Source organism: Aedes aegypti, chromosome 2, assembly GCF_002204515.2.
Source record: "Aedes aegypti strain LVP_AGWG chromosome 2, AaegL5.0 Primary Assembly, whole genome shotgun sequence".
In the NCBI taxonomy this organism is placed as follows: domain Eukaryota; kingdom Metazoa; phylum Arthropoda; class Insecta; order Diptera; family Culicidae; genus Aedes; species Aedes aegypti.
Window position 1 is genome coordinate 227,114,263 of NC_035108.1, and position 26,042 is coordinate 227,140,304.

A 26,042-nucleotide genomic window follows, 5' to 3' on the forward strand; every position below is an offset into this window, starting at 1 on the left:
ATTTCATTTACATTTGTTAAGGGGTCTCAATGAACAATAACATAAGTTGTGTTTCCTATAATTGCGAACCTGAAGAACGAACACAAATTCAATCTCTAATGAATTTTTTTTAACATGCCCCACTTATTTAGAAAATTGACGGTGTTTGAATTTAGTTAATTTTGATTCTTCGTTTAATTAATTCTGGAACTTTTTTATTTCAGTTTAAAACTGTCAGGGAGGACAACTTAAAAGTTGTAAATAAAATTATTTTCCGCAACTTTTTTTCACTGAATATATTGAAATGAGATTGCACGCCGCCAACTTATTACGAAGTAAGTGTAGGCAGATTAACAATCTTTCGCTCTATTATAATGGTTGACAAATCTCTTACCTATCGTAATGTTCTGAATGGCCTCATATGTTTACGCATTAGTTTAAAAGTTTAATTCATATATTCAATAAAATATACAAATTATTTTCATGTATACCGTTTTGCTTTCGGATTAGCCATGGTCGAGATTAATATACATTGATGTTCGAAGAAAACGAAAAGTCCTCGCTTCAGTTACAATTAAACAACTAATGTATGTTGGTTCAAAGAAAATTACGGAGTACATGCGTGAAAAAAACTAAATCCAACAACTTATAGTTTACATGATCGATCATAAAAATACCGTTGATTTTATTCTAAATCATTAGAGTTCAAATAGTCCTTCCTTAGCCGAGTGGTTAGAGTCCGCGGCTACAAAGCAAAGCCATGCTGAAGGTGTCTGGGTTCGATTCCCGGTCGGTCCTGGATCTTTTCGTAATGGAAATTTCCTTGACTTCCCTGGGCTAGAATATCATCGTACCTGCCACACGATATACGAATGCGAAAATGGCAACTTTGGTAAAGAAAGCTCTTAGTTAATAACTGTGGAAGTGCTCATAAGAACACTACTCTGAGAAGCAGGCTCTGTCCCAATGAGGACGTTAATGCCAAGAAGAAGAAGAAGATGTATATAAGTGGTCTTTTTCATTAATCCTTTGTCTTAACTTATCGAAATACCGAATATCGAGTTAAAAATAATGTGATCATACAATTTACCAACGTCTATTTACTCCTTTATTTTCAGATATGCAATCATTGGTGGAAATACGCAGTCTCAATTTTCCATAGATTCTATGAGTGGCGATGTATCTCTTGTGAAACCCTTGGACTACGAAAGCGTAAGAAGTTATCGATTGGTAATTCGTGCACAAGACGGTGGAAGTCCATCACGTAGCAACACGACACAACTCCTTGTCAATGTGCTTGATGCGAACGATAATGCGCCTCGTTTTTATACATCTCAGTTCCAAGAAGCAGTATTGGAAAGTGTCCCCGTAGGTTATAATATAGTGCGTGTGCAGGCGTATGATTCTGATGAAGGAGCCAATTCAGAAATTTCATATAATATACAAGACAGAGATGATAATCTTCCACTAGCTGTAGATTCTCGCACAGGCTGGATTCACACTACTAAGCCATTAGATCGAGAAGAAAGAAGTAGGTATAGCTTCCAAGTGATTGCCATGGACGGTGGAATACCACCCAAGTCTGCAAGTACTTCCGTCGTAGTCACAATACAAGACGTGAACGATAATGATCCAACGTTTAGTCCAAAATATTACGAGGCAACTATCGCTGAAGATCAACCCCCAGGAACACCTGTGACAACGGTTACCGCAACTGATCCCGATGAAGATTCTCGACTACACTACGAAATTACGGCTGGTAATACTAGAGGACGTTTTTCAATAACGTCTCAGAATGGTCGCGGGTTGATAACAATTGCTCAACCGCTAGATTATAAACAAGAGCGAAGATTTGCCCTAACGATTACTGCCACCGATAGCGGCCAAAGAACTGATACAGCGATTGTCAACATAAATATTACTGATGCTAATAATTTCGCACCAGTATTTGAGAACGCTCCATATACAGCATCAGTTTTTGAGGATGCACCAGTTGGCACTACAGTTCTGGTAGTCTTTGCAACAGACAGCGATGTTGGCGTAAATGCTCAAATAACGTACCTTTTAAACGATGAATCTGTTAATGGTTTGGGGTCGAATGAACCGTTCAGTATCAATCCGCAAACAGGAGCAATTATTACGAACGCACCCTTAGATCGCGAAACAATGAGTGGTTATTTATTAACAGTGACAGCGAAGGATGGAGGCAACCCTTCATTAAGTGACACAACGGATGTAGAAATAAGCGTTACAGATGTGAATGATAATGCACCGCAATTCAAAGTACCTCTGTACCAAGCAACGATAGCAGAAGATGCACTCATTGGTACTTCAGTAGTTCAAATCGCCGCCACCGATATTGATATGGGATTGAACGGCAGGATAAAATACACGCTTAGCTCAAAGGACATCGAAGATGGCTCGTTCGTGGTAGATCCCACATCGGGAGTAATTCGTACTAACAAAGGATTGGACAGAGAGAGCATAGCAATTTATCATCTGGAAGCAATTGCATCGGATAAGGGAACACCCACGCTAAGTAGTACGGTAGAAGTACAGATACGATTAGACGATGTTAATGATTCTCCACCTACATTCCCTTCCGATAAAATTACTTTGTACGTTCCGGAAAACAGCCCTGTCGGATCAGTGGTGGGTGAAATTCATGCTCATGATCCAGATGAGGGTGTAAATGCTATTGTACACTACTCGATTATTGGTGGAGATGATTCCAATTCATTTTCGTTAGTTACGAGACCAGGATCGGAACGTGCTCAATTGTTGACAATGACGGAATTGGATTATGAGTCCAGTAAAAAGCGGTTTGAGTTGGTGATACGTGCAGCTAGCCCTCCGTTACGAAACGACGTTCATGTGGAGATTTTAGTAACGGACGTAAATGATAACGCGCCAATATTACGCGATTTTCAAGTTATATTCAACAACTTTAAGGATTGTTTCCCGAGCGGTGTTTTTGGAAGAATACCAGCATTCGATGCAGATGTTACTGATAAATTAACGTATCGAATCTTATCCGGTAACAATGCAAACTTGGTGAAATTGAATAGCTCGACCGGAGGATTGATATTAAGTCCACAGCTCAATACAAATGTTCCCAAATTTGCCACCATGGAGGTATCGGTGTCAGATGGAATCAATGAAGCCAAGGCAATCATGCAATTGATCGTGCGTCTTGTGACTGAGGATATGCTATTCAATTCAGTTACTATCCGTTTAGATGAGATGACGGAAGAAGCATTCTTATCCCCTTTATTGAACTTTTTCCTTGATGGATTGGCAGCAATAATTCCGTGCCCCAAGGAAAACATTTACTTGTTTTCAATTCAGGATGACACCGATGTCAGTTCAAGGATATTGAATGTTAGCTTTTCTGCTCGACGTCCAGACGTTGCCTTCGAAGAATATTATAGCCCACAATACCTGCAGGAACGCGTCTATTTGAACCGGGCTATTTTGGCTAGATTAGCAACCGTACAAGTGTTACCATTCGATGATAATCTTTGCGTTAGAGAACCCTGCTTAAACTACGAACAATGTATTTCGGTACTTAAATTCGGCAATGCGTCAGGGTTTATTCATAGCGATACTGTACTATTCAGACCAATTTATCCAGTTAATACGTTCGCTTGCAAATGCCCGGAGGGTTTCACTGGTAGCAAAGAACACTACCTTTGCGATACAGAAGTAGATTTGTGTTATTCAGATCCTTGTCAGAATGGAGGAAGCTGCATACGGAGAGAAGGTGATTACACATGTGTTTGTACAGAATCGTATACAGGAGTAAACTGTGAGACAGAAATTAAAAGTCTTAAACCATGTGCTGCCGATCAATGTGGAGAAGGTTTCAGCTGTCTGTCACATACACTAAATACTCCGCATAGTCCGTCTTATACAAAAACTTGTGAACTGATATCGCGATCGTTTACTAGGAATTCATTCCTTACGTTTACAAGTCTGAAGCAGCGACACAGGTTCAATATAAAAATGAGTTTCGCAACGGTTCGAGACAATGGATTGCTTCTGTACAATGGAAGATACAACGAACAACATGACTTCATCGCATTAGAAATCATTAACGGAAGAGTAATGTTTTCGTTTTCACTTGGTGATAAAATTGAATCTGTCGTAGTGGAACAAAACAAACGCGTTTCTGATGGAAACTGGCATACGGTGGAAGTGATTTATTTCAACCGTACCGTGACTCTGTCTGTAGACAATTGTGACATTGCCTTAGCACTGGCCAGTCTTGGTCAACGATGGAACTGTGCAAATCAGACAACAATGATACTAGATCGTAGATGTTCCTCACTCACAGAATCGTGTCATCGATTTTTAGATCTAACTGGTCCTCTACAAATAGGCGGGTTACCGAGGATTCCGGCTCATTTCCAAATACAGTCACACGATTTTATTGGATGCATATCGGATCTTTACATCGATCACCGTTATGTTGATTTCAATTCGTTCATTGCCGATAATGGTACAATAGCAGGTTGCCCACAAAAATCTGCCTCCTGTGTGTCTGAGCCGTGCTTCAATGGTGGAACCTGCCGAGAAGGTTGGGGCGAAGGTTGGGAATGCGATTGTCCTGATGGATATTCCGGAAATGCATGTCAAGAGTCTGTTACGTTGCCATGGCGCTTTAACGGAGATGGGATATTAAGCTTTAATCCATTGCTTCGACCAATTCAACTACCATGGCTAACAGCCCTTTCAATAAGAACTCGTCAAAAAGATGCATTTTTGATGCAAATACAAGTCGGCCAGAATAGTTCTGTTATTGTCTCTCTGCGAGATGGAGTTTTGTATTATACATATAACGCAGAGCCCATGTTTCTTGCTGGGACAAATCTTGCCGATGGAAAATGGCATCGGATAGAAATCAAATGGCTGGGAACGGAGGTGTCACTTTCGGTGGACTATGGTCAGCGTGTTGGATTATTGCCGATGACTCAAAAAATACAAGGTTTGTACGTAGGCAGAATTGTCATCGGAGGTTCTGAGACCAGTATTTCCGGTTATGGTGACTACGGTTTCTATGAAGGCTGCATACAAGACGTTCGTGTTGGAGGCACTCAGTCGGTTCTTAACCGCCCAACCATCCGTGAAAACGTGATCGATGGATGTATGTCTAATGCAAAATGTCCCGATAGTTGCCCAGAGCATTCAACTTGTGTTATGAGTTGGGATGAAGCGCACTGTGAATGCATACATGGCTACGTTGGAGAGCACTGCCTTCCAGTTTGTACGACCAAACCCTGTTCAGACAATGGTCAGTGTCGTGCTGATATGATGAACCAAAAAGGTTATCGTTGTCAGTGCAATAGCACCGCAAATTCTGGTGATTACTGTGAAATTACAACACAGCAGCCCTGTCCTGCTGGATGGTGGGGAGAACGAGGATGTGGTCCTTGTAAATGCAATTTAAAACAAGGCTATCATCCAGATTGTAACAAAATAACAGGGCAGTGTTACTGCAGGGAAAACCACTACCAAATGGTGAATGACACTTCTTGCCTACCCTGTGAATGTTACGCAGTAGGATCGTACGGAAAATCATGCAACAACGCAGGTCAATGTGAATGTCGTGAAGGAGTAATAGGAAGGCGTTGTGATTCGTGCTCAAATCCATATGCGGAAGTGACACTTAACGGATGTGAAGTAGTTTATGATGCTTGTCCTAAATCTTTCTCCGCTGGAGTTTGGTGGCCTCGAACGAGTTTCGGTGAGATTGCTGTTGAAAATTGTCCTCTGCCAGCTAGAGGAAAAGGCGTTAGAAGATGCGACATCGAACAAGGAGGATGGGGTCAACCAGATATGTTCAACTGTACCTCAGAAAAATTCTTGGACCTACGGAAACAACTATCGCAAATAGAAATGGAGGGACTTGAGCTGAATGCGTTCATATCCGTAAAAATTGCTGCTAGTTTACAGAGTGCCACTTCTAGTTACGGACGAGCTAAAGAAGATCGGCAAGATATGATGCGTACTTATGCATTTGAGTCATCGTTCACGTCGAAAAACTCATTGTGGCAGCCAAACGATTTCGAGTTTGACTATTTGTATGATATGCAAAAAACTACTCAAAGTAGATTATATGGTGCAGATATATTGATAACGGAACGACTACTGCATGAACTGATCAACTATGAATCACGGCAAAATGGCTTGAACCTGTCCAACAGTCAAGATAAGCATTACATAAAAAATCTAGTGGAAAGTGCCGGAGTCATACTAGATATTCAGTACAAAAACGAATGGAAGAGATTAACTGATTTAACCCAAAGAGGACCCAATGATCTGATAGAGGCATTCAACAAATATATGCTCATACTGGGTCGCTCGCAACATGATACCTACACAAACCCGTTTGAAATAGTTCACGATAATATGGCCTTCGGTTTGGACATAGTAACTGCAGAATCATTGTTCGGTTATGAGCCTCAATTGCTGACGGGTTATCATAGGAATAGTAAATCTAATATGTTCACTACCGAAAGCGTTATTTTGCCAGATACGAGTTCATTCCTGCAACACCCAACTAAACAGAAATATCCTCTAATTTCGTTTCCAAAATATAACAATTATATTCAAGATAAAACGAAATTTGATCGACACAGCAAAATTCTGATTCCGCTAGACATGTTAGGAATCGTACAGCCTGATAAAGATGAAGTTACTAATGTCATTAGTGACTATCGAGCTATAGTTGGATATGCACAATACAAGGACGCTGGCGCAATTTTCCCAATGAATTTCGATGAAACTATAACTCGCAGGTGGGGCGTCGATGTTCAAATCGCTAGTCCAGTTCTAGCACTCAGCATAATGGTGCCCATTCCAGATAAACCACCTGAAGTAAAATCTACGAGTGGCCGTTCGGATTATTTGGAAAAGTATTCTATGAAAGATACTGAAGTATTCGCTCCTTCGAATCATGAACATATCAATGAAAAACATTCAAATGAAATTAAAATATCAATTCATGATATGAGTGAGCATGATAATCTGGAGAGCTTAGGTGAACATCCGGAAATTATAATGAGTATCGATGAAAATCCATTCGAAACATCGAATCCACCAGACACAGTAGTTTTGTCATCTAGTTCAGTCAATAATGAAGCAACGTACGGAATGGACGAAGCAATATATACGAAAATACGAAAGCGAAGCGTTTCGCAACTATCATTCAGCTACGACAGCCTGGATAAACCAATTGAATACAAACCATTGGGTAATCCTTATCTACCCCAACCAATTAAATTACAAATGTGGTTACATATTCCTAGAAGTTGGTTTGGGGCGCGCTCAAATCCTCAATGCGTGCGATGGAATGCTCACGTAAATTTGTGGACACGGTTGGGCTGTCAAACAGAGATTCCAAATTACGAAGCGCTACCAGTAAATGAAAGCATCTTAATCAACTGCACTTGCAGTCAAATATCGAGTTATGCCGTACTGGTAGATGTAATCGATCCTGAAATCATCCCAGAACCATCATTGTTGGTGCAAATTACATCGTTTTCGGCATTCCTTATATCGTTGCCTGCGTTGTTTGCTGTTATAATTTCTCTGGCTCTTCTACGAGGATTGCAAACCAATTCGAACACCATTCATCAAAACTTGCTATTCTGTGTTTTTATCGCTGAACTGCTATTCTTCATTGGCATTCAAGCACGGAGAGAACTGATCGATAATGAGGTAACTATTCCGTCTTTTTTTACTTGTAAAACAATGAATGACTGTCTCATTTGCAGTTCTCTTGCAAACTGGTTGCGATTGTTTTACATTATGCATGGCTGGCAGCATTCGCTTGGACTACAGTAGATTGCGTGCACTTATATCGCATGTTGACAGAAATGCGTGACATCAACCATGGTCCTATGGGTTTCTACTACACGTTAGGATATGGAGCCCCGGCTTTGCTGGTAGGACTTTCTGTAGGAGTCCGGGTACACGAATACGGAAACAATATGTTGTATGTATAAAACTAATAATAATCATATGAATTAAACCAACTGATTTTTTTTTTTCAGCTGCTGGTTATCGCTGTACGAATCGGTAATATGGTGGTTAGTTGGACCGATCGTCGTGATGTCTATTGTAGATCTGTTAATCTTATTCCTTTCGGTGAAGGCTGCCTTTACGATAAAGGATCATGTGTTGGGATTTGGAAATCTTCGGACTCTGCTGTGGCTTTCTGTAGTTTCACTGCCATTGATGGGAATAATGTGGGTTTTAGCAGTTTTAGCAGCATCAGAGAGCTCACAGACGTTGAAGGTGTTGCTATCAGCAGTTGTAATTATACATGCCCTTTTCTCCATTATTGGGTATTGTGTGATCAATAAACGCGTACGAGAGAATCTCCACAGGACATTTTTAAGATGTTTAGGGAGGAAAGTACCTTTACTTGATTCATCTCTGGTGGTTAGCAGTAGTTCTCAAAATATTGGACAAACGTCAAAAACTCCAGGTTTTGCCAGTCAGTACGAGACTGCACGACGAAATATAGGAATTAGCACATCTAGTACGACATCTCGAAGCACTGCGAAGACCAGCTCAAGTCCATACAGGTTTGTGTTGTCCAATACATTTTCATTTATATTAATTTTCATCTATAACAAAATTACAGAAGTGATGGACAGTTCCGACACACATCAACGTCCACATCGAACTATAATTCTAATAGCGATGGTGTGCCGTCATACATGCGTGGATATGAAGGAAATGCTTTGCGCAAAATCAAAGAATCAAGCGACAGTTCGCCGCACGGTAGAAAAGTACGACGCCATCGACGAGATTCGGATTCCGGTAGCGAAACAGATGGCAGAAGCCTGGAGCTTGCGTCTAGTCATTCAAGTGATGACGAAGAATCACGTGTTGGTCGTAATAGCAGCACACATCGTAGCTCTGCAGTTTGTTCTACCAGCTACCTGCCGAACATTACAGAGCATGTGGTCACTACGCCACCGGAATTACATGTCGTTCAGAGTCCTCAGGTACGTTGGTACCGTGGACGTACCATATTTGACGCGGTTAAGAAAATTCTAAATTCAAACACTTGTCAAATTGTCTAAATCTGTCCGATTTTGTTGAAATTTGAACCTATGCTAGCTCAACTATTATAGAGTTAGGGAAAAATCAGTAAAAAAATATTAAACTTTTTTTTCTTCATGTTTGATTGACTTTTTGTGGATTACATTAGGTTCCTTAATTGACGCATCAATTCTTCAATGTGCCTAATTTGACGCACTATGTTCCTTATTTGACGCACTTAAAAAATATTGCCAAATTTTAAAATATACAAGAATTTCAGTATTCAATAGTTCAATTAATTGAAAAAAGCGCTTTTGAGTGAACAGAAAAGTTAGAACCTTTGGAAAAAGTTTTGAATGACGTCATCCGGTAGTACTTTTGCTATGCGTTTACTGCCCATAACTGCATAACAGTCACATTCGACATTTTTGACAATTTGGAGTTAATACCGGGGAGAGTCATCAAATGACAAATACTTTCGATCAACTTATTGAAGTCTCTGAGATTGTTCTAGAAAATTCGAAAAAAATACCAAGTTGTTTTGTCACATTGGTAATTATAACCGCATAACAGTCACATTGAGATTATATATGCGCTTAGTAATGTAGTAGCAATGAAATTTCCATCAGAAATATTTTTTGACTATTCACCTAATATGCAATATTAGCTGTACACAATTTCAGCCTCAAATAAGCATTTTTGAGTTCTTAGGAATTTTTATAAATTTTAGTTTCTACCCATGCTGCCACAAAACGCACACTTGGTGCTCCATTTACTCAATGCCTACTTTTGTTCAATGTTACAAATATGCAGTTATGGGCAGTTTAGTTAGTGTAGAAAATAAAACCGGCGATTGAGTTCAATCCATAGTTAAGCATTATAGTTTAGTTTAATGTATTTTCGTCGTGATATCAAACAAGGGAGAGGTTTGAAAACTATGTTGCGGGGAAGGTAGTTGCTAAAATAAGGACAAATTAGTCAAAAACTAGAACGAAAACAACCGGTTCCAAAAATGGCCGTTTTAGAATCTTCGTTACTTATAACACGTGAACTACGCCTACTTGTCCCATGTTCTATGTCACCCTTATGGACCGGGGGACAAATATGCGTAGAAGTTCTACGGTAGAACCAACGGCAGTATGGGCCTCGAAATAGATCGAGAACCATATATGCGGTCATACATTAAGTACGTCATGTTATTAGGGGGAAGGAGGTGTTCTGCAAGATGTGACGAATCACACAAGTTTTTTGAAGGCTCTATATAAAAAGTGAGACGTAGGGCGGATGGGCGGGGTTTTTGTAGAAAATAGTATGTTTTTGTGACACGTATCTCATGGACACCCCCTATTGTATAAATTATACGAAACAAACCATTGAACCTACACCTCACCTCCTGACGCATTTATTGAAGCTACCTTGAAACATTAGAAGACGTCCATGAACCGCGATAAATTGTACAATTTTCAACCATCAACCCCTCTCAACCTTGGCCACATTTATTTTATGAAAAGTGCGAATATTTTGTATAAATCGTTGCGTTTATCTGAACCTCCTCCTCTTCCTAAAAACGTGACGTAATCTATGGATGACCCTTTACATGTGATTACATAAAGCATTGGGTTGTTCTGCGGACGGATTTTTTGTATGCCAGCACCATAAATATTTCTTTTCCTATTTTCGATTCAATAAAACATGCTGAACAAAATAGCAAATAATTAGGAACATTGTGTTCCTAACTTGACGCACAAGATTTTCATACAAAAATATGTCTTAAACCTTAAAAATAGAAAATTTTCGACGTCAATTTATGAATAAAAGAATATTACTGACTGTTGTTGATGATATTGCTGTAAAACAGCACAATATTTTCATGAAAATTGATTAACAATATTTAGCACATTCACTAAGGAATGACAAAATTGACGCACTTGTCGGATGCATTTTCAAATAATTTTTATTTTTTGCCCATTATTAATCAAAACTAAACTTTTTTTGGTTGAAATCTTTCAATAACATGTAAATGAAGATTTAGGAATAATTTTTTGAATGCTATTTTGAACTAGAATTAATTTATAATAAAATTAATAAGAAAATGCGTCAAGTTTGGACCCGCGTCAAATATGGTACGTTCACGGTATTCAGAGTTAATCTTAAAGCGGTCCTACAAGTTACTATACGTAATCACGCTTGTTGTCCACAACCGTTATAGGGTATAAAATCCAGTTGTTATTGCACAGCTATTTTGTAAGATCATATGGTGGCTCAAATCCCATGTGATCGGGAAGACGACAGTCCATAAGTTTTTCTTGCACTCAGTGAGATTCAAACGAACGGAAGTGTTTGCCCAAGAACTTTGTACACCGTTCATTATCGCTCGTTGTGACGTTGTGACCTTCCCGAAACAGCTATTCTTGTCTATGATATTTCATGCGGACAAGTGGCCAACCTTTCCCCTCCGTTACCATCCTATTTAAATGCCTTGTTGTTCTTGAGCTGTTGATGACGTTCTTCCTACGTACTGTAAAATAGGTCGAATAGAAACACTCTCCGAAGTAGGTATGTGAATGTTGACAACTTAAACCGTGTGGATAAAAAACAATTTTATTAGGCTCAAATATAACTTGATAATTAAAATGTTGCATGTTTCTATTCATCCCGCGATGAAGCGTACAAAATTACTTTTCAGTAAAATCAATACTTTTTTAAATTCTAGGAAAAAAAAATAAATTGTTTAAAATTGAATGGAAATACCCATGCTTATACCGCCACAGGTAACTTCTATTCCGTCTCTTTATCAACGGAAAACCCCAACAGAAAATGTACTTACATCTAATCTAGAATGGTCTACAAATGCTTGACGTCAAACAAAAAAATAATCAAGGCGGGTGGACTGCACTGCACTGGCAAAACTGAGTGGCTCGCGTTCCCTCAAGAACCGAGCGGGATGGGTAAAGGACTCTATGTTCCTTCCGACGCTGGATGGGCTTCGCCTCATGAAGCCTCGATCCGGTTCAGCTGGACTAGCCCTCTAGCTAGCAGCAACCAGTGACTCCATTTGTGAATTTTTCCTTAACAACTCGAGTGAATATTATTCCCAAATTGACATGAAACTATTTGATGGATGGGCACTGGATGAAGGGTGGTCGGAAATCAAACACGAAAGAATACTTATTATATATATAATACACCGTTGTATTCATTCTCTCTGGTTTTCTTAACTTATTCTTCAGCCGGCAGACGGCTATCCTTTCGATTCGCACTGTATGGCGGCTCGCGAACAACTAACTGTTGCGTCACACACGCTTTCGGTTTTATAACCGAATCACTCGCGTTGGCAGTCGAGTTCGATTTGCTCGCGATGATCACGGTTCGCCAACTCGGCTTCGGCTGGATGACGGCTCAGGACTTCACGCTCGACTGTTGTTACGCTGACGGGTGAACAAAAACTGACTCCGTTGCGCAGTTCGGCCCTTGCTTTTATAGCACAATGATTCGGTGTCGGATCGTCGTCGTTGTCGTTGTCATTGGTTGGATGGGCGGAGCTCTCGTTGTGCATACCGCTGCCACTGCTTCAGTTTCCTGTGGACTGTTGTCAAACTGAACAGCGGGTTTAATAAGGTGACACATTATACTTACTTTGTGGAGAATACCAGACAGGGTAGGCGAGCAATGAGAATATATACCAAGGTGTGGAAGAAGAAGCAATGGCTATGTATTAGTAAGGAGAAAAAATGTAAAAAAAAATAACTACGTCACTTACATGGCTTCTTATGGGAGCTCATTGGCTTGTAGTTGTGAAACATTTTGCACCGCACACGGATGTCACGCACACTAAATGTCTTTTCCACACCTCGGTATATATTCTCATTGCTAGGCGAGGAAGGGCTGGCCGTTTTGTTTACAAACACCTGAGACAGGTAGTTGAGAGATTGACTCCTGATTGGTTGGAGAAATAGTGTTGTCAAGAATTATTCTAATCTGGTTCCTGTCACATTGCAAATATCCCATGGAACGATTATCAATCCTATCCGCTCCACTTTCAATTATTCACGAGCCGAAATAACCAAAATTCTTTCTCAATAATTTTCAATTTTTCAATTAAACCCTGGCTCTAAGGCATTTTGGATATTACCTAAAACATCGAGAATACCTCAAAAGCCAATTCCGGAATTGAAAGAGGAAGCAAATCATTACTAACTAATTGCGAAAAAGCTCAAACACTTGCTATGCAGTTTGCAAGCGCGCACAATTTTAGTTTACGACTCATTAGCCCAAGTGGTCATGCACAAATTACGTCAAGCTCCAAGGGAGGGGGTCGAGCCAAGCGTGAAAAGCCTTACAAAATTTTTGGAGGACTCATACAAAAAGTGTGACAAGGGGGGGGGGGTCGGGGGTTCAAAAAAGTTGAAATTTAGCGTGACATAATCTGTGTACCATCCCCAATTCAAAATCATGTTACTCAGGATTTGTAAGAATTTATCTACTTGATGTTACATCAATTAGTTTGGTGATACCTCGTTAGCGATGTTATGCCAATTTACTCTGTCCATGGCTGTGTCCCTCCAACTTCGATTTTGGCCCACGCTCTCCACATCTTGTTGCACCTGATCAAGCCACCTCGCTCGCTGTGCTCCCCGCCTTCTTTTACCAACCGGATTCGACGCGAACACCATCTTTGCAGGGTTGTTGTCCGGTAGTCTTGCAACATGCCCTGACCAACGCACCTTTCGCCACCTTCTGGATACAGGGTTCGCCGAGCCTAGCGAGCTCGTGGTTCATTTTCCGCCGCCACACACCGTACTCCTGCACACCGCCAAAGATGGTCCTAAGAACCCTTCGTTCGAACACTTCAAGTGCTTGCAGGTCCTGTTCCAGCATGGTCCATGCTTCATGTCCATAGAGTACTACCGGTCTTATTAGACCGATACATTTCCCCGATGTGGGAACAGGTCATCCGCCGTGCTAACTTAGTCACTTCCTCCGCTGTCGTGACCCTTTGCGCCTGTGTTCTCCGTGTCATTCAGGTGTTCATCGTAGTGCTGCTTCCACCTGTCAATCGCCTCACGTCCGTCCGTCAAGATCAGTGGTTCCCAACCTTTTTGTAGCCGCGGCCCCCTTCAATATTATAGAAACATCTCGCGGACCCCTTGAAATTTACATTCTTGGAATCAAATTTTATGAAAATCAAGAATTTATATAGATATGATATAGATCATAAGCATTGAGCCCTCCCCTTGGTTATGCGACCTTGCCGCGATGGGAGGGCATAATCCATTAGCCCATATGATGGAAACCAAAGGCGTAACCTGTAGTGGTGGTATCACATTTTGGAATTTTTTGCTTAAAGCCGCGTCATAATTCATATTGCATAGACGCAATAATATTTCGGATGTGATCCAACGGACATTCTGCGTCATTGATAGAATTGATGCCCATTTCAAATAATTAATCTATTCGAAGTGGACATTAATACTATTGGTGACGTTCAGTTTGCCTTTTGCTAACCAGAATGATCCGTAGCCACTCTTACTATTAGCTAGCTAGACACATCTTTATCATATACGACGTAGGGAATGCTTAGGAACTCTTAGGAAAATGACTAGTAGTTTCACTGAGTAGAAATAAGTGGCGACAATCTTATTTTAATATGGTTTTTACATTGCCATAATAAGAAATACCTCATTTGTAACAGCGGTATAAATAATCTAATTCCAGCTTCATTTTCGCAAAATTTACAAGTAGAAAGTAGGCGTTGTGAAGCATTGCATTTGCTACCGAAAAGTGAATCTTGTAGGAGACTGTAATAGAAGCCTAAGGTAACTTTACTCTTCAATATTCACTATATAAATGACTATGGAAAGTAAGACGCTGAGATCGATCATTAGGGTACACTTGCTAGTTTCGAAAAATTGTTGAACAGACGAGGAAAGCGACTAGGATACATGAACGTAATGACCAATAAATACTTTTAACAACAAAAATGAAATTAACTAGAACTACTACTAAACAGCCTTATTTTGTTAAGACTTGACAATTGACATTCAAGACTCTAATCTTACGTAAAAGACAGGAGTAATCAGAATACAACTTGAATGACAAATTATTCAAAACCATTTCGACTAGACAGTATTAGTAATGACACTACTACACTACTATTTCAAACAAATTCTGATGGAGCTGCTGATTTTCACAGTGCTTCCTTTTCTCAGAAGCAAGGGAGTATGGGTACTTTTCAAAAACTACCACGTCACAATACTAATAAAAAAGCAGTGTTCATGTGGGCGCCATTGCCTAGTCCGTCTGAGTATTGGTCCTGGTAGAGGGGAAACTTGGCAAAAGCCAGACCGAGGGTTCAGCCTTGACAAGTTAAGCTGTCAGGCAGCTCCAACTGAATACCATAAAAAAAAAGATATAGATCATAAGCATTGAGTCAAATAAAATCAATGCTGCTCAAAATTACAATCAAACTGAGTAAGTACACTAAACTGTCAAACATCCACCAACTATCTTGTTCAGCACCCAAAAAAATGTTGCAAAGTGTTAATATGTACAATTTATTAGTAAAATTATGAAAAAAATCGACTTGCTCAAATGAGATTCGAAACCACAGCCTAATAGGTTTTCGAAAAAAAAAACTACCCGAGACAAAGAGAACAAAAGTGTAAGAAAATACAACAAGTCATCTTGTCACAAGACGAAAAAGTTAACATTAGAAATAACGCTTTGTCGTTGACGTTAAATCAACTTTTACGTTATCGTTAATCAACGGTTCTTAAAAATCAACGGTAGTTCCGTTAATCGTTGAAATCAACGTCAACGAATTAACGAAACGGCGTTAATCGTTGATTAACGTTAACAATCCTGATATCTACAATAAATCACCAATAAACTGCCAAGAATATTTTTAGAAATCTACTAGTGGGATATAATTACCACAAAAAACGACAGAAACTCTTAGAATGCCTTGTCAAACATCCGTCCCAAATCATCGCCGAAATCTGTAAAAGATCACTACTACAGTTGATAATCTCTTCAAAAGCACTGCTGATAGATTCGAAAACATTCTGATGATGGTTTGAGTCAAAACAATTAAAATTTAGAATTTTTTATCCTGTCAGTACTAGGATTCTACCGGGAATTGACACATAAATACAACATAAATTCCTGATGAAATTTAACAAGATTAAAGCCGAAAATATGCTATGATTTTTTATAGAAACGCTATTAATTGCATTTTAAAATTTTTCCTGGAAAATACTTAAGCAACACCGATAAGAAACATATATCTAATTTGCAATCTCTTATAGACAGAAAGTCATTGAAAAATCAGTATTTCAGTAGTTAAAAAAAAACAACATTTCAAAAATACATACTGCAACTCGGTAATGATACTCTCTTGCAAAACAAGCCAATTGAAAAAATTCTCAATTATATTCATCAAAACCAAAAATACGACATCTATTTACAACGGCTTCGCGGACCCCTTGATGATTCTTTACGGACCCCTGGGGGTCCGCGGACCACCGGTTAAGAAACCCTGGTCAAGATGCTTCCATATTTATTCCTACTTCCTATTTCCCCATATTTATATCGCTCCACGTTTTGTCGCGTTCCTTGCTGCAGCATTGCAGCCCGCGCTGTCTCCTTCTCCTCCAAAACCTGCCTGCATTCTTCGTCGAACCAATCGTTACATGTCCTCCTTTCCACGAACCCGAAGATGCTTTCGGCTGCGTTGTTGGTGGCTGCTTTTATGGTGCTCCAGCTCGCCCTCTTCCGGCAACGCTACTTCGTGATGCTGCGCGTTTGCGGCGGTGACGTTCAGTTAGGCCAGTCGCGCAAGGTTATACCGAGGCGGGCGTCGATCCCGTACATTGTTGATGACGGATAGTTTTGGGCGCAGTTTCACCATCACTAGATAGTGATCAGAGTCAATGTTAGCGCCACGATAGGTTCTGATGTCGGTTATATCGGAGAAGTTCCTTGGTCAATTTGTGATTCCGTCTGCTGTGGTGATCTCCAGGTGTACCGATACGGGAGGGTGTGCTGAAAGTAGGTGCTACGAATGGCCATATTCTGAGAGGCGGCAAAATCTATCAATCGTAGGCCGTTCTCGTCCGTCAGCCGGTGGGTGCTGATCTTTCCAATCGTCGGTCTGAACTCCTCCTCCTGGCCAACCTGAGCGTTCAAATCTCCTATGATGATCTTGACGTCGTGGCTTGAACAGCGGTCGTACTCGCGTTCGAGCTGCGCGTAAAATTCGTCCTTGTCATAAGTGCTTCCGGAGTAAGGGCTATGCAAGTTTATTATGCTGAAGTTGTAGAACCGGCCTTTGATCTTAGCTTGCACATTCTTTGGTTGACCCGATCACGCGCCTTTGCATATTACCCACCATTATAAAAGCTGTTCCCAGCTCACGTGTGTTGCCGTAGCTCTGGTTACCTATAAACGTTCGCATCATCAAATATGTCCAGCACACCTCCTGCAGCACTACGATGCCGAAACCGCGGACCTTCAGTACATCGGCGAGTATGTGTGTGCTTCCGATGAAGTTGAGAGATTTGCAGCTCTACGTACCGAGTTTCCAACCGCTAGTCCATTTCCGTCGCTGTGGTCCTTGCCGACTGTTCTGGTTCTTATTATCTCGTTGACGTTCCTGGGCTGGTGTATTTTTACGGTTAGCTTTCAGGGCCTGATATCAACCCTCTAGATTTCCGGAAGACCATTCCCTCTAAATGTACGGAGGGCCATAGCGCGCAGTTTAGCTTAGAGTCCTTCTCTGGCACTCGGACGATGATCAGCCGTCCCTGACATGGGGAACATACGCTGTTGAGAGCCGCTCCTAACATGGAGTACAGACGCTCCAGGTTTGCAGAACCAAAAGGAGGGTGTGGTGGTTTGCCTGTCAGCCTACGACCAAATTTCCCACCGGCCAGTACCACGAGGAAGTAGGGATAGGTGTTGCTGGGCAAATTCGGAGAAAGTGAGAACTAATATTAAACAAATCAAAAATATGATAGTCTCTAGCAATGATGAAATTTTTTACATCCTAATCAAGGAACTTGCAAAGACTAGCTTATCATTATTGATGATTGATACATTTATCGAATGTATCGATGAATGTTAAGTGATTTTCCGATGTGAAAATTCAGTCTTACTATTGTCGTATTTGATTCGTACTTTCGTGACGGCGAATTTGGGTCTGATAATTTCATTGTGATGGATTTAAGTCAGTTTAGATTATAAGCGACATGAATTGGAACTGTCAAATAGTTAACGAATATGTGAAAGATGGGTAAGTAAAATATTCATAACACAAATTGAACGTAAATCAACTTTGGAATTAAATTTACAGGAAATATCACTTGGGAACAAGAACGAAAGGAACAGAAACGCCTAGAAGTATATGATGTGATTTTTTAAGTTATAATCATATACATTAAAATGATTTGCTATGCAATGTAATTGATAATTTATTAAATGAATATTGTTTCAATTATAATTATATTGTTAATTCTACTACAAACCTGAAATGAAATCGTCGCAAACTTATTATATTGTCATATAAAAACCATTGACAATATTAATATTTTCCATCTGATTATATTAACATAATATATAACATTATATATTATTATTATATATTAACATATTAGAATAACATAAGATTCATTGGCAACATACAATGGTTCATATCTTCAATTTGAATGAAATGTATGTATATTTTTCAGATGAATCTAATTAAAACAAAATCTTACAAGTTTATGTGGTAAATTGATGAGCGTTATGCGAAAACTTATGTGGGAAAAAACTATATGTGTTTTCAGATAAATCGGACATGATTACTTGGTTCAGTGTTTTAGGAAAATACACACAAAAATAAAAATTACCTATAACACGCGGTTTATAGCACTACCACTATTTTTGGACACACACTATCATTGGATCAGCAACCCTATAGCAATGTAAATTTATTTATTTTTTATTTTCAGCTTTTCCCCAACATTAATGCTACGAGATGGTCGAGTCAGGCTCCAGAATCATACATAGGAAATACAAATGGTAATTTTTACATGTTTCTCATCTAATCTAAACGTTACTTTTCTTCTATTCTTACTTTTTCGGCATTCTTACTTTCTAATGCAGAGATGAAATAACCTATACAACGACCCTTCAGGAAGTTATTTAGATATAGGACAATGTTCAAATGTTCAAATTTTGCATACTCTGTATCGTATTTACTTCACACCGCTATTTCGATTCTTGTCCATATTCTGAGTGTTTTCCCCAAAAATTAGAGCTTATTTGAAAGCAAATTGACACTGCACGAACTTCCAATATGGGATTTTCTATGGGAATATTATCGCTGAATATAAAAACTATTGCCTAGCTCTTAACACATTTATGATAAAGGTGTTCATAATGACAGTAAGTGCAGTAGAATTGATCGAAGTGATTTTATTTTTCTACTATAACTTTCTTGATCGTAGTGCTAAATCGTAGTTTGATTACCCTTTGATTATTTAGTAATGGTAAATGGTAATACAAATTAATGATTATGAAAGCAGTGTGATGTAATTTTGATAAAAAAAAATTGTAACTGTGATAGTGAAGTGATATAATGAAAAGTATACATATGTGTTTATTACATTTCACACAGAACGTCTGTGTGATGAACGTAATAGAGGATTATAAAAGCAAATGTTGAAAAAATGAGCTTATGGCAGATTAAAAGTCCCAGTACTACCCCTATCGCTACTGACAAAAAAAAAAACAGTACATCTTAAACTAACAAAAGGAAAGGAACTTTGATTGAGTGAATGAATCACCTTATTTTCCCATAGTAATGACTATACCAATTTTAAGTGTCTTAGTTTTATAAGAATAAGCTCAAATTTTTAGAGAACACTCAATATCTGTGTGCTGTAGCTGAGTAAAATGCTAAATCAGTTTCATATGAAAAATAGTTTTAGAATTTTTTCATGATTCTTCTATAGCGTAATTGTATTATTCTATTTTTAAGCTGGACGTTGGTCTCAGGAAACTGGATCTGATAATGAAGCCCATCCTCACAATTCTGGGGCTGCAAATGTCTTGCCCAATCCAGATATAACGGATACATCATATTTACACCAAAATCGCATGAACATGCCACCTTCAATACTGGAAAATATCCAGGAGAGCTATAACTATTCAAATCAAGATTTAAGAAATGATAAGTATGGCAATCATGGCAACGACAAGTATACAACTGAAGGATACAGAGATTACGAAGAAAGCCATCATCATGAAACAATGTCTTACGTCGCAGGTGGAGGCATGAACCATTTATCTGGATCAACGCAAGTTATCAATCACATGCGATCGTATAATCATGAGAGCCCATATGGTTTCAAAGAATCTCTCTACGAAAGATCCAGAACACTTGGCTACAAGGCTGAATCACCGTACATGTCAAAGGAGCGTATAGCTCCAGACTTGTACAGTCCTCGGACTGATCCACATGGATCATTCAAGTCCAGTGTACAATCACTATTGAAAAATGATTATCAACGTCACAAACAGGGGGCTGATTCTGACCGTATGTCAGAAGGGTCGGATAAAAATCCATACAATTTCCCGTATACAGCGGAAGAAGACCATTCAAGTCACACAACAATGAAATCCAACGACGGAGCTGGTCAAATAATGCATCGGTTTAACAACCCTACTTCAATACAGCCAATGGCGCCTTTAACGAATTTGAACGATAATAACGAGTAAGTAGTCCTTCCATTACTTTTTTTTTTGTAGAATTATTGAATACTAATAAATTTCTTACTAAACAGATGGTGTTGGGATCGACTGAAAAGTCTGGAATAAACGTAACGTTTGATAATCCTTCCAAATCAGAGTAAGATTTAGTACTAATGTTAAATTGCGACACTGGTTTTCAAAACAACGTGCATAGAATCCATTTATTTCATTTACGATTTTGAAAATAGGTTAAATGCACTTCTACTGTTTTTCAGTTTTATTTTTTTTTTTGTTTATTTTGCTTAGTGTTTTGTTCCTGCTAAAAAATATGATTTACATTAAGCTGATGCAAATATCAATTTTCTTTTATGTCCAAGATCACTTGGAAGGTACGAGGGGGGGGGGGATAAAAATAAATAAGGAACAAAAAAATTAAATGCAAAAAAAGTTAATTCCACATTTTTTTGTTTAATTACTTTTTAAAAAAGGTGACAATAAATAAACCTCATGCTTGAAATTCACTTAGGTTTACCATAGGGTAGTTGTTTCAACGGTTTCTTTGCCTCGAAAACCTTATAAAGTCAAACAAAAGCAATATTTTCGACTTTTTGAGGGGTGTGGTGACATAAAAGAAAATAAATATTTGTATCAGCCTTATGAGGCAGTGGAAATCATAATTTTATTATACCTTTTTTATTTCGTATATTAATATTTTGTAAAATTGCTTACAATTGTTAATCAACACATTCTGATGTTTTTATTATATACTAGCAAAGTAATGCCCATACTTGCATATTACGGTGCGGCTTATTCTTCGAAATGTCTTAAAACCAAAAATTCGTGTGCTCTCCTGAATTTAAATCACATAAAAATGGAAACCTCAAATTTTGAACCAAAATATTAAGATTTAGAGGATGGGCATGCGACCTGAAGGTAAATTTTCAAATTTTGAAATATGATCTTCAGTGAAGTCTTCATAATTTTGTTATTTTCCAACCAATTTTGAAGCTTTTAGCATCATTCTTTTCAAAATTAAATTTATTAAAAGTTTGCTCAATATTAAATTTGTATAAAATTAAAGCTATTTGTTAAAAGTAGTTTTCTCCAAAGTTTTCTTCTTTTCACTAAAAATGTTTTGTTTTACTATAACTTTATGAATACTTGAACGATTCTGAATCTTTTTACATTTTTTTGTAGCAAATTTAGTAGGTTTAAAGTTGTGGGCAAAACATATTGATTTAAAAATTGTTTTGACTTACTTATTCAGCCAAAACTGCCTAAAAACATGAATTTTCAACGTAAAATATAATATTTTTCAAATTTTTGTCAGTTAAACATTAATACTTAAGCTGAAACTGAGTTTTCTTATTCATTAAACCTTCAGAAAGGTCATTGGAGCAATTTTTCATGAATATTAAAACAAAAATATTTTTGAAGTTTTCAAAAATGTATGAATTTTTCAACTTGAAGTTATAACAAGATGCTTCATAAACTTTAGTTAAACAGTAAAAATGTAATTTCTGGCGAAAAATAATCAACAATTCGAAGAAATTTGATTTTTTTATTTTTTATTAAAGATCATGTTTTTGAGTAGTTTTTGTTAAATAACTTATTCAAACATTTTTTTTAATTTAATTTGTTTTATACACTATATGAAAACAACTAAATAAGCTTCAAAAGCATGTAAAAATATCTGGAATCAATTGAGTATTCATGAAGTTATGGTCAAACAAACATGATTTTTTCTAGTAAAAAGAGGAAAAATTTGGAGAAAACTACTTTTAACTAAGACTAGTTTTGATTTTAGACAAATGTTTAATGTTCAGCAAACTTTTCATAAATTTAATTTTAAAGCTTCAAAATTGGTTGAAAAAAAGCAAAGATATGAAGACTTCACTGAAGGTCATATTTCATAACTTGAAAATTCACCTTCAAGTCGCATGCGCCACCTCTAAATCTTAATATTTTTGGCTCAAAATTTGAGGTTTCCATTTTTATGTGATTTGAATTCAGGAGAGCACACGAATTTTTGGTTTTGGGACATTTCGAAAAATAAGCCGCACCCGATTGCATATGCATCTGTCCCATAGGCATTTAGTTTCAGCATTTAGGCTGATGATTTTCTTTTATCATTTCAAACATTACAATCATTTTTGATATCTATATCGATACTTGTTCCAAATGTTTCAACATTGGATACTCTATGTACCGTCAAAAAGGGTGACTTGGAACACTTTTCACCTTCAACCAACCAAAACCATAAATAATTTCAGTAAATTATTATTTGAACTCTTAATGCCCACATAATGAGATGACAAAGTATAAAATTATTTTGTCATATCAAAAACAAAAAAAAGGTGAAAATTTTTAAATGTTCTCGTGCGAAGTAATTTGCAACACTCAATAGTATTTTAGTGTTTTACAACAAAATGTTGATATTTTTCATAAGTCACACTTTTCAAGTATTGTTGTTCATGTCTTCAAAGCATGCGAGCCAGGATAAGAGAATTTTGATAACTTATTTGTATGGAACTAATTGAGATATTTTTATATGTGAGAATGGGGTTTTAAATCATAAATACGGGTTTTAGAGCCACCAAAAAATATAACTTTTATAGAACTCTAAATCTTATAAAAACTAATTGTTGCATGAGAACATTTAAATATTTAAAAAATGTTGCTACAATTTTGTAAAATAAATATAATCATAGAAATATAAATTGAATCTATCTCATTTTATGTTTTCAAGAAGTTTATAAGAGTTAGCTTGATCTGTAAAAATAATTACAATAAAAGCTTTACTATCCATATTTTCATGGTCAACGTAACCACCAGCACCATGTTTGCTGGGAAAATGCGTTTTTGTGTTCCCAGCTGCATTCTTGAATATTTCAACAATTTTACTCGAATAATCTGTGCATTTGCTAAGGATTAAAATTCAAAAGTTGACTGGGGAAGACTTTTTGAATAATTTCTCACTTTTGTCATCTGTGTCATTTCTCACTTTGTCAAACGCATACGTCGTTTTATCCGTCTAATCAGTGAGTTTGATGAACGATTATATGGATGAATTATCGTAAACACCAGGTCACTATCATAGCAACCTGGTTTAAACGCTAAACTATCCGAATAAACACTGCAAACCGGGTGTTTCTTCGGATAAGTTGGTGTATGTGCTCTCGTCAATCCGTTTTCTTCTTATAGTTCAAATATGTCAGAACAAATAAGCGCTGTTCGCATGTCCAACCAGTGTAAAGAATGCATATCAATGTAAAAATGCATTTTGGTCATTTGGCGCTTACGTCGACTATGCAAATATGAGCAGTTCCGTTGTATCCACTACTCGAATTGTGGACCGCACATATTATAGGACCGTTTTATGACAAGTTTTCTTTTGCTATTTGTGTTTTAAGGTTGGTTTGCTGGAATCGTTAAAGAGATTTCTCGCCAATTCCTTGCATAAAGTTTCTACAACGACTCCCGTTTGAACTGACATTTCTTTTCAACTTTTTTTTATAGTGAAATATTATGGTAAATTACCGTGTGTTGCAAGTCACCCCTTTTACGGTAACTCATTAGTACTATGTAGATCGCAAATTAGATGTTATCTTATGTTTATATAGTGTGTTGTCAGTAAGTATTTTTTATCATTTATCCTATCTATTTTTAGAGGACCTAACGATGACGACGAGACAACTGTATGAGATCCAACGGTTTGGCGTAGCATTCCTCACATCACAAGTGATTTCAAAAGCACAAATTCTATTGCAACAACCGTAGGCTAAGAAATTTATGTTAAGCTTAGCACAGCTTTTTATTGCTTCCTGGTTGGTAAAAAATGTGTCTTCTAAATATCGACCGTCAATGTTCATCCGAAGCAGACTGAAAATATAGACCATTCATTCAGGATTGTTTCCTTAGGATAATTTTGAAGTTTGGATGTATTATACAAATGTCCTCCAAATAGTAGTGGCGTCATGAACAAAACATGGTTCGCTTCTTGAGAGAGTAAGGGGGTCATAGCAAGCGTAATAAGCGTTACATACTTTTTCGGAAGACCCATTCAACAAATTATCCTAATGTAGTTGTGTTATAATTTGTGCATTTGTGCATCAATAGAATGAACAATCCGACATCAATATTTGAAGAGGGTATACCGTGATGCGTCCATATTTCGCGCACGCTCCTAATTTCGCTAAATGACATTTTATTCATATTTGTTGATACTTACATATTAGATTGTGTAATTGCATGTTATGTAAGCATGACTGAAGGAGTGTGGACCAATGCACGAGTTCACTCTTTGAATTTTGAGCGGTGCCGTGTTATTCACGTCACCGTGGAAACGAGTGATTTTTGCACCGCTCAAACATCAAAATAGTGAACTCATGTATTGATCCATTATAAAAAATGATGACCAACAAACATTTATTTAGCAAAACATCTTTAAAGTGGCAGTGAGCGGAATTAGGAGCACGCAAGAAATATGGGTACTTCACGATAAATAGCTAGAAAAAACAGTTTCTCAAGGATCCAATGTACCTACCACAAAGGTTTTCGTTCTTTCGAAATATTAACCAGAAATCATAAATATGTCAGTATGCTGCACGCAGTGTCTGAACTAACTGATTTCAAAAATCGATTGAAAATATGTTTATTCATCGCCTAGATCAGTATCTGGTCTATATTTTTATAATCAAAAGGTTTTAAAATATTCTAATGGAGATTTTTTTCCATACATTTTGTATGGGCTAAAATACGCCAAAACAGGATTTTCAAGCTTTTTAGTATAAAAAAAGCTAAAAACTGAAAAAAATTCCCATAGAATACTTTAAAACCTTCCGATTATGCAAATTTAAATTCGGGTGTTTAATAAATAAACTGATAAACTGATCTCTTGCGAAAAAAATCCAATGTACATTCGATTATTTGAATCTGCTAGTTGCGACATACCGTGTTCTGCTTTGTTTGCATACTGTGAAGATTGTAATATTATGTTCAGTCCAAAAATTGAAAAACTTTTTTAGTTTCCTATTTTGAAAACGAAGCGCAAAAATGAGAAATGGCAGCTTTTTTGTCATGATAATAGCTGAGATTGTAAATAAGTTGTTTTTGTTTTTTAATTATGGGATTGAATTATAAGGTCTATATAAAGGTTGTGTCTTATTTTTGTAAGTTGCATTCGTTTATTTACGGTTTTCTCCTTCTGTGCAAGTAAGATCAACAATAACAGAAGAAATTGTGTGATAGGCAAACTGGGAAATTTAAGTTCT

General features: G+C 37.6%; 1 protein-coding gene across 7 annotated transcripts in view; it reads left to right on the plus strand.

Annotated features, from left to right (window-relative positions):
- LOC5572042 (protocadherin-like wing polarity protein stan) overlaps positions 1–25,269 on the plus strand; it is a 62,101-nt gene extending 36,832 nt beyond the window's left edge. For 3 of the 7 annotated variants that reach the window (XM_001660097.3, XM_021844224.1, XM_021844226.1), the window contains 7 exons: positions 1,098–7,701; positions 7,758–7,978; positions 8,037–8,573; positions 8,633–8,999; positions 19,026–19,095; positions 20,057–20,792; positions 24,440–25,269. In XM_001660097.3, coding sequence (XP_001660147.3) covers positions 1,098–7,701; positions 7,758–7,978; positions 8,037–8,573; positions 8,633–8,999; positions 19,026–19,095; positions 20,057–20,792; positions 24,440–24,473 — 8,569 coding nt within the window. In that variant the 3' untranslated portion in view covers positions 24,474–25,269. Of the gene's footprint in view, positions 1–1,097; positions 7,702–7,757; positions 7,979–8,036; positions 8,574–8,632; positions 9,000–19,025; positions 19,096–20,056; positions 20,793–20,861; positions 20,927–24,439 lie in introns of those variants that run through there. The other 4 variants (XM_021844223.1, XM_021844225.1, XM_021844228.1 and 1 more) reach the window with 4 other exon arrangements.
- Positions 25,270–26,042: the final 773 nt, after the last annotated feature.